This window comes from Aquarana catesbeiana, linkage group LG04, assembly GCF_042186555.1.
Source record: "Aquarana catesbeiana isolate 2022-GZ linkage group LG04, ASM4218655v1, whole genome shotgun sequence".
NCBI classification, from domain to species: Eukaryota; Metazoa; Chordata; class Amphibia; order Anura; family Ranidae; genus Aquarana; species Aquarana catesbeiana.
This window is the reverse complement of record NC_133327.1, coordinates 678,531,925-678,551,045: the sequence shown is the minus strand read 5'-3', so window position 1 is coordinate 678,551,045 and position 19,121 is coordinate 678,531,925. Positions and strand designations below refer to the sequence as shown.

Here is a 19,121-nt window from a genome sequence, read left to right as displayed (position 1 = left end):
AAGGGGGGACTTTGATGAAGACTCTGATGTAGGGGGGGTCTCTGATGGAGATTCTGATGTGGGGAGGGGGAGACTCTCATGCAGACTCTGATGTAGGGGGGGTCTCTGATGGAGATTCTGATGTAAGGGGGGAGGTGGACACTCAAGCAGTCTCTGATGTAAGGGGCATCTCTGATGGTGATTCTGTAAGGGGGAGGGGCTCTCATGCAGGCTATAAAGTAAAGGGGGGGGCTCTGATGGAGACTGATGTAAGGGAGGACTCTGATGGGCTCAAGTTTATTTGGAATTTCTTTGCTTCATTTTATTGCCCTGTTTTGCTATTCTAAGGCTTTGTTTATTCCTGTGTTTGGGGGAAGGTGGGGGTGGGAGCAACACACGGCCGCCATGTTGTCTGTAGTTGGTGAAAATACTCTGGTATTGCCAAAGCGGGGTATAGAGACTCCTCTGGCTCTTCCACCTGCACATCGTTCTTTTGAACACGACCGGCGGGGGAGTCAGATGCCCTCTCTATAGATCAGGGTATCTCAGCCAGGGTGCCGGGAGCACAGGAAACAGTTTTCCCTGTACCAGGACCAATAGGAGAGCCTGTGGTTGGGAGACTCTGATGTGATGGAGGGGGGGGGGGATTGGGGTAATCTGATGTGATGGGGGGGCTTTGGTGTATATGAGGGGACTCTGATGTGACGGGGTCTCTGATGTAGGGCGGGGATCTGATGTGATGGGGGGTGACCTCTGATGCGATGGGGAGGGACCTCTGATGCGATGGGGAGGGACCTCTGATGCGATGGGGAGGGACCTTTGATGCGATGGGGAGGGACCTTTGATGCGATGGGGAGGGACCTTTGATGCGATGGGGAGGGACCTCTGATGCGATGGGGAGGGACCTCTGATGCGATGGGGAGGGACCTCTGATGCGATGGGGAGGGACCTCTGATGTGATGGGGGGGGGGCCTCTGATGCGATGGGGGGGCCTCTGATGCGATGGGGGGGGGGCCTCTGATGCGATGGGGGGGCCTCTGATGCGATGGGGAGGCCTCTGATGCGATGGGGAGGCCTCTGATGCGATGGGGGGGCCTCTGATGCGATGGGGAGGCCTCTGATGCGATGGGGAGGGACCTCTGATGCGATGGGGAGGGACCTCTGATGCGATGGGGAGGGACCTCTGATGCGATGGGGAGGGACCTCTGATGTGATGGGGGGGGCCTCTGATGCGATGGGGGGGCCTCTGATGCGATGGGGGGGGCCTCTGATGCGATGGGGGGGCCTCTGATGCGATGGGGAGGCCTCTGATGCGATGGGGAGGCCTCTGATGCGATAGGGGGGGATCTAGACTGATGGGGGGAGTCTGATGTAAGGGGGGGAATCTAATGTGATGGAGATAATCTGATGTGATGAGGGGTCTCTGATGTAAGGGGGTTTATATGATAGAGGACTCTATTGTGATGGTGGCTCTCATGCATAGGGGGTGCTCTGATGTCCTGAGAGCACTCTGATGTGATGGGGCTCTTGTTTGAGGGGACTCTTCTATGAAGTTAGTTTGATTAAGGTGTGTGCATTGTCCTAGGCTCAGGTTTCCCACAGTGTGCCCTGACTGAAAAAAGTTTGAGAAACGCCGCTGTAAACATCAGACCAATCACAAGATCCCAACAAGTTCATCTTTTGATGTGTGGTTTGCTTTTATTAAAGCTGATCTCTGCTATAAAACAATATCCTCTAAATCCATTCCTCATCGTGTTGTCGTCTTGAATCTCGGTGATCTTTGTGTATTTCTTCCAGATCTGTGCAGTAATCCAGTGTGAGACTTCCTGTAATAAAAAACACTCATTGCTGCCCTCTCTCCTTGTGCAGGGTGACTGGTCTTGTCTCCGCCCCCCTCCTGTAGTTTTCTGCAGGGCAGTCAATAGTGGGTGGAGCCTGCTGGGTCCCTCCCACATCTCTGCTCTCTGCACAGTGTACAGCAGAGTGATGATATCATTGCTATATATCTGGGTTTGCAAAGGATTTTTTTTTTTTTTTTTTTATACACAAATTGGATTTATATCCTTTGCAGCCAACAAGGAATATATTTGAATGAAAATTTTTGTGCCGGAGTTCAGCTATAAGCGTTAGTTGTATTCCTGTTCCCGTCTCACGCGCAGCGCTCTTGTCATATTATGTTTCCAGTTACTGATTTCTTTGTGTTTCTCTCACAGGGTGGATAATGATAAAGGAACCATGACCCCCTTCTTCCTGGGCACGCTGGCCTCCATGGGCACTACTACCTCTGCCTCCTCCTGTGCCGGAGGCGTTTGTAATGGCACCGGTACAGGCACCAGAGACTACTGCTACACCGCACGTATCCGCAGCACCGTGCTGCAGGGCCTGCCATTCGGCGGGGTGCCGACTGTCCTCGCTCTGGACTTCATGTGCTTTTTGGTAAGTTAGCAGCGCTGTGCTGTATGCTGATGGTGTCCATCATGAAAACCGGTGACTTGTATATGTGATCCGGGGAACGCTGACACTGGACTCTCAGAATGTCTGCTAGGTTTTGTTTTATATGTTAGACAATCTGCTTCAGAGAGAGACTGGGAGGGCTTCTGGGCAGGACTGGGCACTCTTGTCGCATGATTCTGTGTTGTGCCAACCTCTCCCTCACATTCTTTGAGCATATGTGTCGCACTTCCCTCCTCACTGCTTCATGGCTGACATCTCTCCTAAATGCCGCAGCTTTCAATTGCAAAGTGACATGTGACTCCATCTCTCCATCCGATACACAGAGATCCCCCTGCTGACGTATCCACGCTGAGATGTGACCCCTGACTGTCCCGCGTCGCCCAGTGACCCCCGACTGTCCCGCGGCGCCCAGTGACCCCCGACTGTCCCGCGGCGCCCAGTGACCCCCGACTGTCCCGCGGCGCCCAGTGACCCCCCGACTGTCCCGCGGCGCCCAGTGACCCCCGACTGTCCCGCGGCGCCCAGTGACCCCCCCGACTGTCCCGCGGCGCCCAGTGACCCCCCCGACTGTCCCGCGGCGCCCAGTGACCCCCCGACTGTCCCGCGGCGCCCAGTGACCCCCCGACTGTCCCGCGGCGCCCAGTGACCCCCCGACTGTCCCGCGGCGCCCAGTGACCCCCCGACTGTCCCGCGGCGCCCAGTGACCCCCCGACTGTCCCGCGGCGCCCAGTGACCCCCGACTGTCCCGCGGCGCCCAGTGACCCCCGACTGTCCCGCGGCGCCCAGTGACCCCCGACTGTCCCGCGGCGCCCAGTGACCCCCGACTGTCCCGCGGCGCCCAGTGACCCCCGACTGTCCCGCGGCGCCCAGTGACTGTCCCGTGGCGCCCAGTGACCCCCGACTGTCCCGTGGCGCCCAGTGACCCCCGACTGTCCCGTGGCGCCCAGTGACCCCCGACTGTCCCGTGTCCCTATAGTCTCCTCTAATAGCCCTTGACCCGTGAAAATTGTGTGACCCCCTGACTGTCCCCTGTGACTGTTCCCTGTCACCCCGTGATAACCAGTGACCCCTGAGTATACAGTGACCCTGGAACATCCTATGACCCCAGAGTATCTTGTATCCCTGGAGCATCCTGCGTTACGCAGTGACCCGCCTGGTAAGAGACCAGCTGTACAGCTGTGATTATCATGAAAGTGCGTTATTTTTGATCTGCAGATTTGTCATTGATCGGTGGATTCATCTAGATCTTGGATGGGGGAGGTGCAGGTTAGTGTGGTTGCCCAGTCTGTAATGTACCCAACTTTCGGTTTCCTCTGGCAGAACCTGAGTCACTGTTCTGCAGCAGCTGCTGGCTATTACTCAGCCAGGTCCATGTCATCTCCCCTTCAGCTGATTCTGGTGTCATCACCGCCCCCCCCCCCATAATTGTCTAACATCAGAAGGATCAACATGACTCACCCATTGGATAAAGAAGAATATCACCTGACCTTCATCTATTTATTATAATAATGGGAGTTTAAATCTGACCTCCGGCCTTCCCTTCAGTCTTGCACAGTTGTACAGGATCCTCTCCTGGACTAAAATGGCTTACCTGGATTTCACAGCACACTGTGAGCTCCTCACAATGTGCGTTAGAAACTGCAACAGGTCAGATAGAGCCCCGCCTCATTTCCTGGTTGCAGGATATCCAGCATCATGTAGCACTTTCCTCCCCCAGCAGCCTGACTGTGCCTCACCCCCCCCTCCCCTTTTATTCATTGGATTTCAGTTCTTTCAATCATGGAGGCTCAGCATCAGGTATGGATGTTACCTAGGGTGGTCTGTATGCAAATCCAGCCCACTCCCCCAGACTGACATCCACCCATCAAGGCATTTTTATATTTGCATAGCTCCGCCCAGAATGCAGCCCACTGCTTACATCAGGACTGAGGGCTCTTGGGAGGAGTACTGAGGCCGGGTGCTGTGATGATTTCAGAAAGTTGTGTACAGCACCCTGCCAGTTATAAAGATCAGTGTTATGGGGGGGACACCCCGACAGGCGATGTCGGCTCCTCCCGAGTGTGTTGTCTAAGTGACAGCCTGGTCTATACAAAAGGACTCTGCAAGAAGAGATGGGGCCGGAGGCCTTCGTCTCCCCTGGACTATTTTTGCTTCTAGCTGTCACCAGGCTGCAGCCGTTGGGTTTGCCCAAACAAGGGGTCGCTGGAGCAGGAGATGGAAAGAGGCAGCAGTTTGGTGCCAGCGAAGAGGTCAGGGCAGACGACAGGCATGAAAGTAGTCAATATCCAGGCGGTGGTAAAGGCAGATGGCAGGCATGAGGGTATCGGGGTCCAAGCAGAGGAAAAGACAGGCAACAGGAACGGGCACAGACTACAACAAAGGATAGAGAGAACAGTAGGGTGATCTGGGTACTCGGAACAACAGTCCTGTGTACAAAAATGCTGGTAAGATGACACAGCACCAGCTGCCAGAAAGTCTCAGGGTACAACTAGAGGTCGAGGCTAACGGCAGACGACAAAGCAAACAAGGTCCAAGTGGAGGTCGAGGCAGGCAGCAAGCGAGATGAGTCATGGTTAAAGTAGAGGTTAAGGCTTGCTGCAGACAACAGCAGCCAGGGTCCAAGTAGAGGTTGAGGCTGGCGGCAGGCAAAAGAGCAGTCAGGGTCCAAGTAGAGGTTGAAGCTGGCAGCAGATAAAAGAGCAGTCAGGGTCCAAGTAGAGGTTCAGGCTGGTGGCAGATGAGAGCGATCGGGGTCCATGTAAAAGTCGAGGCTGGTGGCAGATAAAAGCGCAATCGGGGTCTAAGTAGAGATGGAGGCTGGCGGCAGATAAAAGAGCAATCGGGGTCCAAGTATCGATGGAGGCTGGCGGCAGACAAAAGATCAATAGGGGACCAAGTAGAGGTCGAGGCTGGTGGCAGACAAAAGAGCAATCGGGGGTCCAATTAGAGGTTGAGGCTGGCGGCAGACAAAAGAGCAATCGGGGTCCAAGTAGCAGTCGAAGCTGGTGGCAGACAAAAGAGCAATCGGGGGTCCAAGTAGAGGTCGAGGCTGGCGGCAGACAAGAGCGCAATAGGGGTCCAAGTAGAGGTCGAGGCTGGCGGCAGACAAGAGAGCAATCGGGGTCCAAGTAGAGGTCGAGGCTGGCGGCAGACAAGAGAGCAATCGGGGTCCAAGTAGAGGTCGAGGCTGGCGGCAGACAAGAGAGCAATCAGGGTCCAATTAGAGGTTGAGGCTGACGGCAGACAAAAGAGCAATCGGGGTCCAAGTAGAGGTCGAGGCTGGCGGCAGACAAGAGAGCAATCGGGGTCCAAGTAGAGGTCGAGGCTGGCGGCAGACAAGAGAGCAATCAGGGTCCAATTAGAGGTCGAGGCTGGCGGCAGACAAGAGCGCAATAGGGGTCCAAGTCGAGGCTGGCGGCAGACAAGAGCGCAATAGGGGTCCAAGTAGAGGTCGAGGCTGGCAGCAGACAAAAGAGAAATCGGGGTCCAAGTAGAGGTCGAGGCTGGTGGCAGACAAGAGAGCTATCGGGGGTCTAAGTAGAGGTTGAGGCTGGCGGCAGACGAGAGCAATCGGGGTCCAAGTAGAGGTCCAGGGTAGCAGCAAATGAGAGCAGTTGGGGGTCAGTCAGGTTCGAAGCGGGTAAGAGATTAGCGGTGGTCCAAGTAGAGGTCGAAGCCGATGTAAGGCAAGAGAGCATTTAGGGTCCAAGCAGAGGTCTAGACGGGAAAAGCAAATAGCAGGAATGGGCAGAGGTAACAATAAAGGCTGGAGAGAGAAGGGCAGGTGATCCGGTTCAGCAATGGGCATTTAGAACAGCAACCTGATGCACAAGGTAGCTGGTAAGATGGCACAGCACCAACTACCAGAAAGGAAGGCAAATAAATACCCTCAAAGCCAATGTGACCAGCCATAGTCAGAAGACCACAAGCTGGGATGCGCACACCTAACCTGCTGCAGACTGACAGGTCATACGCCTGGCTGTGCATACCCGAATCCTAGAGTCCTTGTAAGTCATGTTTTCAGAGACATTCATGCAGAAACTTTAATGGGGGTGACTTTGTATGCTGGCTGCAAGTTCCATACACAGCTATGCTTGCTGGTAATGGAAGAAATGATGCTGCCCTCTTGTGACCAAAGAGAGGCATGGCAGTGACTTGTTCCTAAATATAATTCTATGGCTAACTGGAGACAGCTGGTTGTGAATTCTTAATTTTAGCACAAAATTTTCAAAATTTAGCAGTACAGAAAGGTTCTTTTAAGGGCCTGCATAGGCATAAACAGAAGTGAGGTGGGTAGTCGATATTAAAGTATGCATAATTCTGTTCATTCCTTGATTGAGCGCTTGCAAGTATCTGTTGCCAGAGAAAGGTGATAATTCTTTGAGCTTCATTCATCTCTCACTGTGGGGCTCCCAAAAGGGATGACAGAGATAAGAGTCACAAAGCTGCATTGTGTGTCGTCTCTGGATCCTCTCCATGTACAGAGTCATGCTGAGAAGCTTCATATTGTCTCCTTGCAATCCCATCTTGTGTCTCTCCAGGCCCTTCTCTTCGTCTTCTCCTTCCTGAGGAAAGTGGCCTGGGACTATGGGCGATTGGCGCTCGTCACCGATGCTGACAGGTAAGGTCGTGTGACCGTCCCCATTTTGCGGTCTGCCTACTTGTGTTATGTGTTTTGCTTTCTTTGATGTTACTTATTGCTCCCAGCTGCAAACAACATTGAGCCATTGAGGTTTGCAGACAAGATTCAGAGATGTTCTTCTTGTACCATCTCATATAAAACCAGCAACATCCGGTGAGGAACCCAGCTGGAGAAAATCTAGCTGAAGAGCAGGGGAGATCAGCTTACACGGCAGCAGTTCATTAGAACACGCCCCTCCCCTTCTGTGCTAGCAGTACTTTGAAATCCTTGAGTTGTCCCCGCGCTTGCCGGCCACGCAAGACTGATCAGAAATCTCATAGCCTTTTGGCAAATCAACATTATTTTTTATTATTATTATTATTATTATTATTATAAACGATTTATATAGCGCCAGCAATTTATGCAGTGCTTTACAATGTAGAGGGGGGGACAGCACAATTACAGTACAGTTCAATACAGAAGGGACAGGAGGGCCCGGCCCGTAGAGCTTACAATCTAAAGGTGGGGGGGGGGGGAGGTGGTACAAAAGGTAATAGATACAGGGAATGATTTGATGGGGGAGGCTTGGGGACAGTTCTTAGGTGGAGGTAGGGTAGGCTTCCCTGAATAAGTGAGTTTTCAGGGATCTCCTAAAGGTGAACAGGTTAGGGGCTGATCGGACATACTGGGGCAGGGAATTCCAGAGGATGGGAGAGGCTCTGGAGAAGTCCTGAAGGCGAGCATGGGAGGAGGTAACAAGGGAGCTAGAGAGCAGGAGGTCGTGGGAGGAGTGGAGGGGGCGATTCGGGTGATATCTGCAGATGAGGTTGGCGATGTAGCTGGGGCCGATGTTGTGAATGGCCTTGTATGTTATGGTTAGCATTTTGAATTTTATACGGTGGGGGAGGGGAAGCCAGTGAAGGGATTGGCAGAGAGGGGCAGCAGTAACGGATCGATTAGTGAGGTGTATTAGTCTAGCAGCAGCATTCATAATAGACTGAAGGGGGGATAGCCTGTGTAAGGGTAGGCCATTAAGGAGAGAGCTGCAGTAGTCAAGGCGGGAAATAATCAAGGAGTGAATAAGTTTCTTTGTGGTGTCATTAGTCAGGAAGGGTGGAATTCTGGAGATGTTGCGGAGGTTAAGGCGGCAGGATTTAGCCAGTGATTGGATATGGGGGCTGAAGGAGAGGTCAGAGTCAAGGATTACACTTAGGACCCTGGCATGTGTGGAGGGACCAATGGTTGTGTTATTGATATTAATGGTGAAGTCTCAGGAGGGGGACCGGGAAGGAGGAAATATAACAAGCTCAGTTTTAGAAAGATTAAGTTTGAGGAAGTGGTGTGACATCCATACCAATATGTCATTCAGTAAGTCTAAGATCCGTGAGGAGATCGAGGGGGGGAGTTGAGGAGTGGAGAGATAGATCTGTGTGTCATCGGCATAGAGGTGGTATTGGAAGCCATGGGAGGTTATCAACTGGCCCAGGGAAGAGGTATAGAGCGAGAATAGGAGGGGCCCATGGATGGAGCCTTGGGGTACCCCAACAGAAAGGAAGAGGAGCGGAGGAGATGGAGTTGTAAGTGACACTGAAAGTGCGCAGAGATAGGTAGGAGGAGAACCAGGATAAAGCAGAATCACAGAGGCCAAGGGAGTGTAGTTTGCTGAGGAGGAGCAGGTGGTCAACTGTCAAAGGCAGCAGAGAGGTCTAAGAGTTTGAGTATGGAGTAATGGCCATTGGTTTTAGCAGTTAGTAGGTCATTGGTGAGTTTTAGTAGGGCAGTTTCAGTGGAATGTTGTGGATGGAAGCCGGACTGAGAAGGTTGTCGTCCGTGAGGTAGCGACTCATTCGGTCATGGACAAGGCGTTCGATGAGCTTGGAGGCAAATTGGAGCAGGGAGATGGGTCTTAAAGTGGTTGTATACCCTGTACAACCACTTTTACCTACAGGTAAGCCTATATTAAGGCTTACCTGTAGGTGCTTGAAATATCTCTTAAAACTCCACGGTTTAGAAGATATTTACTAAAAAGCCCAGCGCCGATCTCATCAGAGCACTTTAGAAAGGGCACATTGTGCCGTTTCTAATAGGAGTCATGCCGTGACTGGCGGCTCCTGCGCGCATGCGCGGGAGTGACGTCACGCGACTCCGGCCAGTCATAGAGCCGGAGTTCGCGGCCCCAGAAGGAAGAGGGGCGAAGATGGAAGCTCCCTGCTAGTGTGGACAACGGTGACATTGCAGGCTTCGGTTTCAGGTAAGTGACGCATAATGGGCTACTATACGATGCATAGTAGCCCATTATGCTTTTCCTTTGCAGGGAAATGAAGAGGAAGTAAAACCCACCAGGGTTTACTTCCTCTTTAAGTTATTCAAACAGGTGGGGTCTAGTGAGGGTTTTTTAAGTATGGGGGTAACCAGTGCATGTTTGAGCGGGGAAGGAAAGGTGCTGGAGGAGAGGGAGAGGTTGAAGATGTGGGTTAGGGAGTTTAGGATAGAGTGGGAAGGTGGTCGCATTAATTGTGAGGGGACAGGGTCCAGGGGACAGGTAGTGACAGGACAAGACATTTTACTTGTAAAATGTAGAATTTTATGTTAAGAAAGGGGGACACTACCTACTAGGAGGGTCATTCTCCCAAAACTGATAATTAAATATTTGAGGCTACTTCAGGCAGAATACGTTTTTTACACTATATGGCCAAAAGTCTGTGAGCACCGACCATTACACCTATATGAGCTTGTTGGGCATCCCATTCCACATCCATGGCTATTAATATGGTGTCCCCACCCACTTCAACCCACAATCTCTCTACGGCTATTAATTTGTAGTTGCCCCCCCCCCCCAACTCCCTCCATGGCCAATAATATGGAGTTGCCTTTCCCCCATGGTCATTAAAATATATTTACCTCCCAAACCCCCCTCCTGACCATTAGTATTAGTATTTCCCCCCCCCCCCCCCCTTCCTCCATGGCAATCAATAAGGCGTTGCCCCCCCCTTTCCTTTTTTGCAATCAGTATGGTGTTGTCCCCCTTCCTCCATGACTATTTAATATGGAGTTACCTTCCCCCATAGTTATTATTATGGAGTTGCCTTTTCCCCATGGCTAGTAATAAAGTTACCGCCCAACCCCCCCATGTCTATTAATATGGCGTTGCCATTCCCCCTGGGCCATTATTATAGTTACCTCTCAACTCTACTCCCCCCATGGTCATTATTATGAAGTTGTCTTTCCCCCATGGCTATTACTATATAGTTACCTTCCAACCCCCCATGGCCATTAATATGGTGCTGCTCCCTTTCCCCACGGCTATATATATATATATATAATCTTTTTTTTACCTCCCAACCCCCCCCCTTTCCATGAGCATTAGTATCAGTATTTAGCCCCCTTCCTCATTTGCAATCAGTATAATTTGGTGCTGCTCCCTTTCCCCACGCCCATCAATTATATATATATATATATTTTTTTTTTTTATTAATGGCCGTGGGGAAAGGGAGCAGTACCAAATTAATGGCCATGGGGCTAAGAGGGGCAGCATCATACTGATTGCAAATGAGGAAGGGGGCTAAATACTAATGGTCATGTGACAACACTGAAGAAATGACACTTTGCTACAATGTAAAGTAGTGAGTGTACAGCTTGTATAACAGTGTAAATTTGCTGTCCCCTCAAAATAACTCAACACACAGCCATTAATGTCTAAACCGCTGGCTCACCATCAGCAATCCTATTTCTCCCAAAGGTGCTCATTAGGGATCAGGTCAGGGCTCTGTGCAGACCAGTCAATTTCCTCCACACCAAACTGGTCACACCATGTCTTTATAAAGCTGGATTTGTATAAACAGTCGTGGTGGAACAGAAAAGGGTCTTCACCAAACTGTAGACAATTGTGCTCTTCAAACCTTGTGGTAACAATGTCTTTGTATACGGAGCATTAACCATAAACTCCTGACCTCCATCATTTGGGGGGGTTCACATACTTAGCCATAGTGTATGTATTTTACCCCCCTCCCCCGTGATTTATCCTCCTCTTGCGGTCAGGGTGACCCCCCCCAGTTAGGGACGTGCCGTGTGTCTGTCAGTCATTGTGCCATGTAACGTGTTTTGTGTTTTTGTGTTCCTGTACCCAGGCAGAGACGGATGCAAATTACCCAGGTGGCGCGAGAATAGTATGTTCCCTGTCTGTGTGTTGCTTTTCCTCACTAATAAGAACTTGATTTTTTTCCGCAGATGCGGTTCTCTCTAACCTGATCTCTGTCTGGCTGCATGCAGTGTGTTTTCTCTCTCTCTCTCTCTCTCATTATGACATCATACAGGGGTGCTTTTTCCTACACACAGTTCTGGTTCTGATTTATTCTGCAATTTTCTGAGTGATTTAACCCTTTTCTCTCTGCATACACATTAGTATTTCTTGCTGATATCTCTTTTGTTCTTTGTTATAGTGTGGCCTCCGCCATGCACTCCGAGAGCCATGACCGATACGAGCGACTGACCTCCGTATCCAGCTCAGTGGACTTTGACCAAAGAGACAATGTGAGTACGGCTCATTTATTAGTGGGGTCGTTTTTGTGTGCACTCTTTTTTTTTTTTTTTTTTTTTTTTTTTTTTTATATATAGCCTTTCACCATTTTTTTTTATCCTTTGCCACCTCTCAGTGCTGCCAATTCCCTCCAGCTTCTTTGCAGCCACTACCTGTTTACATTCACTCTAGTGTTGGCTGCATGGCAATTCTCAGAGTGGGTTTCATGGTGGTGACAACGTTAGGTCATGCCTGCATAATAGGCATTAAAATGGCCTTGTGTAGTCTCCATCGGAAGCCAGGGTGACAACACAGGAGCACAATTGGGAGACAGAATGTTGTCACCCTATAACAGGAAATGCCTGAACAAGGACCTCCATGGCAGGATCACCAGGGGTTATTTTAATGAAACTGAAGATTTTTAAATATTGAAAATGTCATGCCAATAATGAAGCCTCTATGACAATGGTCTCCAAATTGCAGCCCGGGGGCCGGATAAGGCTAATTTACTGACATTATGAAAAAGTAATTCTGCGCTGCCTAAAGAAAACAAAAGAAGCAGCTAACACAGCAATTGTGATATATGCATGGAAAACAAAGTAAAAGTGTAGCGCTAATAATTAGGTACATAAAACTGCCATAAAGGGAATAAACTCAATATTCATAAACACATATAAATATATATATGGTCAAAGTATAATGAACCCAGTGATTAAAAATCAACTTTTTTGGGACAAAAGTCAGAGTGGATAAATCAATAAGTAATAAATCGATAAGTAATAAGTGAAAAGTCCAACTTTGTGTGAAAATCTTGACAGTGAATAAGTGTGAGCTTGAAGTGAAGAGATACCACCACCATATGCTCTGGAGGCTTACCGGAACGTTTGAACCCAAAAGAACATGCATTCAATGGGTCAAACAAGCTTGTATAATGGAGCAACCACTGAAGGCATGGAGTCCTCTGGAAGCTGTAACGAAAACCCACGACCGTCCGTGGACTGGTGTGTCTCGTAGAGAGACCCGGTGTACGTGGATAGCAGATTTAGAGTAGGAAGAACAAAAGGGGGCACATAGCGTAATTCTGCAAGTAACAAATTGCGGGTCAACAAACACCGGGTCTCTCTACGAGACACACCAGTCCACGGACGGTCGTGGGTTTTCGTTACAGCTTCCAGAGGACTCCATGCCTTAAGTGGTTGCTCCATTATACAAGCTTGTTTGACCCATTGAACGTATGTTCTTTTCGGTTCAAACTTTCCGGTAAGCCTCCAGAGCATATGGTAGTGATATTTCTTCACTTCAAGCTCACACTTATTCACTGTCAAGATTTTCACACAAAGTTGGACTTTTCACTTATTACTTATTGATTTATCCACTCGGACTTTTGTCCCAATAAAGTTGATTTTTAATCACTGGGTTCATTATATTTTTGACCATATATATATTTATATGTGTTTATGAATATTAGGTTTATTCCCTTTATGGCAGTTTTATGTACCCATCCCCCCCCCAACCTGACGCCAAGGATGGGGCCCTATGCCCTATCCAGGAAGTTTTCTTCTCCCACTGTACACAGTCTGGCCCTCCTAAAGTTTGAAGGACCGTAAACTGGCCCTTTATTTAGAAAGTTTGGAGACTCCTGCTCTATTAGGTCTTAGGGCTCATTCACTCTAGTGGTTGAGGGTTAAGCAACATTTTTATCGGATGTGATTAAAAATTCTCCGTGTAGTCCATTCATACTCGCCATCCTGGCCATTGAGGAGTTATTCGGTACAAATTGGGTGTTGCAGACAGGAAACTATAGCCACAGGAGCGTTCCAGAAGCATAGCAACTGAAGAGCATACTGAAGGCTGCGCCAAGGCACAGGAGTCATGGGGGACACAGGGCACACATGGGCACACTTGGAGAGACAGGGCACATTGCAGACATGGGATGCAGGTGGCACAAAGACACTGAATCAGCAGAAGGGTTGGGGTATTTGGCACAGAAGACACAAGACTCACTGCGGAGCATGCTGACACTTTAGCTATTTAAGTGAGCGCAATCTTCTTCATGAGTCCAGCACTCTGGGTAAAACCCAAGCAGGACTTGTTGATAAGGGGGTAGCATCTGCCCTCCTGTACGGAGCCCAAGCCCAATAAGTTCATTGGGGGGCCTAGAGAAGCAGGAGTGGGCGCAGTTACTGGAACCAATCCCCCTGTGGCCCTCCCTGTGTTTACAAGTACAGTTTATGATTGAACAGGGAGCCTCTGTTTGGAGAGCTTCCTGTTCATTCAGTTTGCAGCTAGCGGTGCAGAGAAAGGATTGAGGAATCTTTGTCCTCGGTCTTTCTCTGTCTCAAAAGTGAGACTTTGTGTCTGTTTAGACCCCTGATATTTCACCAAACCCCACAAAAAATGTAAAAAAAAAATTAAAAAAAAAAACAAAAATTGTGAAAAATAATTAAAAAAACCATACTTAAGGACTTATTCACGCAGGTATTCTAGTTGCATGAATTAGTGGTTTGTTCATGAGGCTGGAGCTGCCTGTTGGGTTTGGTTCACTGTTCCTGCCAGCTAGGCTGTACGGGCCCCCCTGATTTCTAACAGCAGTCCTGAACCCGAGTGTTCCGGTGGCTGCACGCTGTGGAGAGGACCTGACCTTGGATCCCAGTAGAGATGTGAGGCTTACATTGGGTCTTTGACATCCAGCAATAACGATCGTTGTGACTCTGGGTGAGGATGACCTTGTGTGTTTTTTCTTCCAGGGTTTCTGCTCCTGGCTGACTGCAATCTTCCGGATAAAGTGAGTTTCCGTACTGTCACCCTAGACTGCCACGTTAATTGGGGGGGTGGTGGTTGAGTGTTTTATACTCATGGCTTTATATACGATCAGAGAAGGGGGCTTTGAAAATGTAATTTTGTGACAGATCAGAACCTGACCTACATATCCAACCAAATATCTCTGTACTACCCTCAATATTTATCATAATATATGAACTTCCAAAATGCAAGAAATGAGGCTACAAGGCTCATTCAGGTCACAGGTATCTTGTAACCACTTGCTGACCGGTAATACTTATTTAGACAGTGGCGGTTTGCGAGTGGTTTACCGGGATTATGGCTGAAGCTATCCTCCATAACCCCGGTATTTTATTATCCGGTGATTTCTTAGCCGCTGGATCCGCTTTCAGAAGCAGCGGGAAGGGTGGCCACCAAGCCCAACGGCGCGTTTGGTAAACAATCTGTCTGGTCGCGTGTCTGGCCATAGAGGTAGTCAGAGACCAGATCCTCTCTGATCACCTCTATGATCTTGGTGGACTGGAGCGACGTCTAGGGCAGAAGTAAACAATTGTGTTTTGATCTTTTGCTTTAAAAAAAACAAAAAACTTTTTAATCTTTTGTGTTTAAATGTAGAGGAGAGAATTGGGGTCTTTTAGACCCCAGATCTCTCCATAAAGAGCACCCGTCATCGCTTATTTCTGTTACAAGGGATGTTTGAATTCCTTGTAATAGGAATAAAAGTGATAAAAAAAAATACAATTAAAGGGACAGTAAAAAAAAAAAAGAAAGAAAAATTAAAGCGCCTCCATCCCTCAATATTTTTGAGCAGAAGCGAACTCATGCGTAAGTCGCGCATGCATATGTAAATGGTATTGGCACCACATATGTGAGGTATCACGGCGAACATTAGAGCGAAAGCATTAATTGTAGCCCCAAATCTCCTCTGTAAGGGCGCTTTCACGCGTGTGGACCGTTCAGATCCGTCTGTCACATTTTTCAGGCGGACCTGTGCGGTCGCTCAATACATCTCTATAGAGCGACGGATGTCAGCGGTGACATGTTCGCTGACATCCGATCCGCCCCAATACGATGCGATCCGCTCCGCTAAATCCAGACGGATGGAAACCCTATTTTCCATCCGTCTGGCGGATCGGATTGGATGAAAACGGACATGCGTTTGAAAAACCACTGTACAAATACCATACCAATACAAATAAAATAAAAAATAAAATAAAATAAATAAAAAATTGCAACGGTCGCCATTTTATTCTCTAGGGTCTCAGCCATTTATTATCAATCAACTGTGTTTACTCTTTTTAAATCATAATGACAGAAACTATCCAAATGACCCTGATCAAAAGTTTACATACCCTGGTGATTTTGGCCTGATAACATGCGCACAAGTTAACACAAAGGGGTTTGAATGGCTATTAAAGGTAACCATCCTCACCTGTGATCTGTTTCCTTGTAATTAGTGTGTATGTATTCGGCTGGGTTCACACCGGTACGACAAACGCTCCGACATTGGGATCTCATGTCGCATAACGTGTGCAATTCAATGATTTCCTATGGGAGCCATCTTAACTGGTCCGATACAAGTCGGTCCGACTTTGAAAATGCTCCCTGCACTACTTTGGTCCGACTTTGATCCTATGTCAGCCCAATGAATACCACTGAAGGCGGATCGCCGTCTTAACTGACCCGACTTTGGTATGCGACTTGTGCTCTGAGGATCTTAAAGGGGAACTCCACGCCAAATTAAAAAAAAAAACACGACATGGGTTCCTCCTCCAAGAGCATATCAGACCGTTTGGTCTGGTATGGAATTTCAGGGGAACCCCCACGCCAAAAAAAGGCGTTGGGGTCCCCCCCCAAAATCCATACCAGACCCTTATCCAAGCACACAGCCTGGAAGGTCAGGAAAGGGGGTGGGGACGAGCGAGCGACCTCCCCCTTTCCTGAACCGTACCAGGCCACATGCCCTCAACATGGGGGGGGGGTGGGTGCTTTGGGGCAGGGGGGCCCTGCGCCCCCCACCCCGAAGCACCTTGTCCCCATGTTGATGAGGACAAGGGCCTCTTCCCAACAACCCTGGCCGTTGGTTGTCAGAGTCTGCGGGCAGGGGGCTTATTGGAAGCTGGAATCCCCCTTTAACAAGGGGCCCTCAGATTCCGCTCCATCACCCTTTGTGAATGAGTATGGGGTACATTGTACCCCTACCCATTCACCTAAAAAAAAGGCAAAAATAAAACACATTACACAGGTTTTTAAAGTAATTTTTTATTAAGGCAGCTCCGTCATCTCGTCCAACTTTTTCTCCCCTCTCCGTTTCTTCTGCCTCTTCCACTGATGTCTTCTGCCGGTTCTTCTCCCCTCTCCGGGTCTTCTCCGCTGATGTCTTCTAGCCCTCTCCGATTCTTTTCCCTCTGTTCAGGACTTTGCTGTCTTCTCGCTCTTTTGCTGGGTCTTCTCCGCTGTCTTCTCCCTCCTGTTTTTCTCCCGATGTTGATTCAACGCTCTCTCCCGCTCTAATGCTGGGTGTGCTGTGTGACACTACTAATATTGGCATGGGGCGGGGTCACCGGAGGTCCACCTCTTATGACGTCACTGCCCCATCATGCTCCAGGTGGTGACGTAAGGGGTGGGGCCTCCGGATGACATCACCCGGTGACCCCGCCCCATGCCAATATAAGTAGTGGCACACCGCGCACCCAGCATTAGAGCAGGAGAGAGTGCCGAGTCAACATTGGAAGAACAGAGGGAGGAGACAGCGGACAGAGGGAGCTTCAGCCTGGCATTCAGAGCGCATGTGCTGCTGATGTCAGTGGCTGCATGCAAAGGGAATATCTCCTAAACCGTACAGGTTTAGGAGATAATAAGGCTTATCTGTAGGTAAAAATGACAAATTGGGGTATACAACCACTTTAATAAATTACTTTAAAAACAAGTGTAATGTGTTTTATTTTTGCCTTTTTTTTTTTTGGTGAATGGGTAGGGGTACAATGTACCCCATACTCATTCACATAGGGTAAGGGGCCAGAATCTGGGGGCCCCCTTGTTAAAGGGGGCTTCAAGATTCCGATAAGCCCCCTGTCTGCAGACCCCAACAATTAATGGCCAGGGTTGTCGGGAAAAGGCCTCATCAACATGGGGACAAGGTGCTTTGGGGTGGGAGGTGCAGGGCCCCCATGTTGAGGGCATGCGGCCTACTATGGTTCAGGAGGGGGGTGCATGTCGGACTTCAAGTCGCAGGGCAAAGTCGGCTGCAAAGTGGTACGACTGTCGTGTCGTACCAGTGTGAACCCAGCCTAAAAGGTCAATGAGTTTCTGGACTCTTGACAGACCCTTGCATCTTTCACCCAGTGCTGCACTGACGTTTCTGGATTCTGAGTCATGGGGAAAGCAAAATAATTGTCAAAGGTAGTTGAACTGTATAAAACAGGAAAGGAATATAAAAAGATATCCAAGGAATTGAGAATGTCAATCAGCAGTGATCAAACTCTAACCAAGAAGTGGAAAATGAGGGGTTCTGTTGAAACTAAACAACGGTCAGGTAGACCAACTAAATTTTCAGCCACAACTGCCAGGAAAATTGTTTGGGATGCAAAGAAAAACCCACAAATAACTTCAGGTGAAATACAGGACTCTCTGAAAACATGTGGTGTGGCTGTTTCAAAATGCACAATAAGGAGGCACTTGAAGAAAGATGGGCTGCATGGTCGAGTCACAAGAAGAAAGCCATTACTACGCAAATGACACAAAGTATCCCACTTACAATACGCCAAACAGCACAGAGACAAGCCTCAAACCTTCTGGCACAAAGTCATTTGGAGTGATGAGACCAAAATTTTGGCCACAACCATAAACGATTCATTTGGAGAGGAGTCAACAAGGCCTATGATGAAAGGTACACCATTTCTACTGTGAAACACGGAGGTGGATCACTGATGTTTTGGGGATGTGTGAGCTACAAAGGCACAGGAAATTTGGTCAAAATTGATGGCAAGATGAATGCAGTATGTTATCAAAAAATACTGGAGTAACATTTGCATTCATCAGCCAGGAAGCTGCGCATGGGATGTACTTGGACATTCCAAAATGACAATTAGGGGTGCAACGGATCAAAAAACTCACGGATCGGATGGCTCCTCGGATCAGAGTCACGGATCAGGTCATTTTTCGGATCAGCAAATGATAATTGAATTTGCAAAAACCTGTGAAAATGCAACCACCATACAGTCCCCACTGTAATATCCACAATCTCCCCCACTGTAATATCCACGTCATCTCCCCCACTGTTATGGACATCTCCCCCACTGTAATATTGGCTGGGTATGGCTGGGTATTGCCGAGTATGGCTGGGTATTACCGAGTATGGCAGGGGTATTGGCAGGGTATTGGTAAAGTATGGAGGGATGGCTGAGCATGGATGGATCCATGGATGTGACTGCAATTGTCACAGAGCAGCGCTGTGGGCACTACAGATCTAGCCCACAGCCCTGCTGCCATCCGATCTCTCCCCTCCACTGTACAGATCAGTACACAGAGGGGAGAGAGGAACCGGCATTATGACATGACATTTACAAGTGATCGCTCTGTCATTTGTCTGTCATTTGACGGAGAGATTACGTGGTAAACGGCTGCCGGGTGTACCAAGATGGCCGCTGCTCCGGAGCTAGGCCGAAGCCACGGCCTTTAGTAAGGCCGAGGCAGCGGAGCGCTCCGCGGATCGCGTGGTGTGCCGATCCAAACAGGTTGACCCTTTTGGATCGGTGACGATCCGTTGCA

At 49.2% G+C, this 19,121-nt stretch overlaps 1 protein-coding gene across 6 annotated transcripts in view; it reads left to right on the top strand.

The window, feature by feature from the left end:
- Nucleotides 1-19,121, top strand: part of TMEM63B (transmembrane protein 63B) — a 112,264-nt gene that overhangs the window by 37,396 nt on the left and 55,747 nt on the right. For 5 of the 6 annotated variants that reach the window (XR_012244034.1, XR_012244037.1, XR_012244036.1 and 2 more), the window contains exons 2-6: nucleotides 2,193-2,415; nucleotides 6,975-7,054; nucleotides 11,182-11,220; nucleotides 11,494-11,584; nucleotides 14,318-14,355. Coding sequence is in view for 2 of the 6 variants with exons in the window: in XM_073628711.1 (XP_073484812.1) it covers nucleotides 2,215-2,415; nucleotides 6,975-7,054; nucleotides 11,182-11,220; nucleotides 11,494-11,584; nucleotides 14,318-14,355 (449 nt within the window). In the remaining 4 variants the exon portion in view is untranslated. The remainder of the gene's footprint in view (nucleotides 1-2,192; nucleotides 2,416-6,974; nucleotides 7,055-11,181; nucleotides 11,221-11,493; nucleotides 11,585-14,317; nucleotides 14,356-19,121) is intronic. The other variant, XM_073628713.1, reaches the window with a different exon arrangement.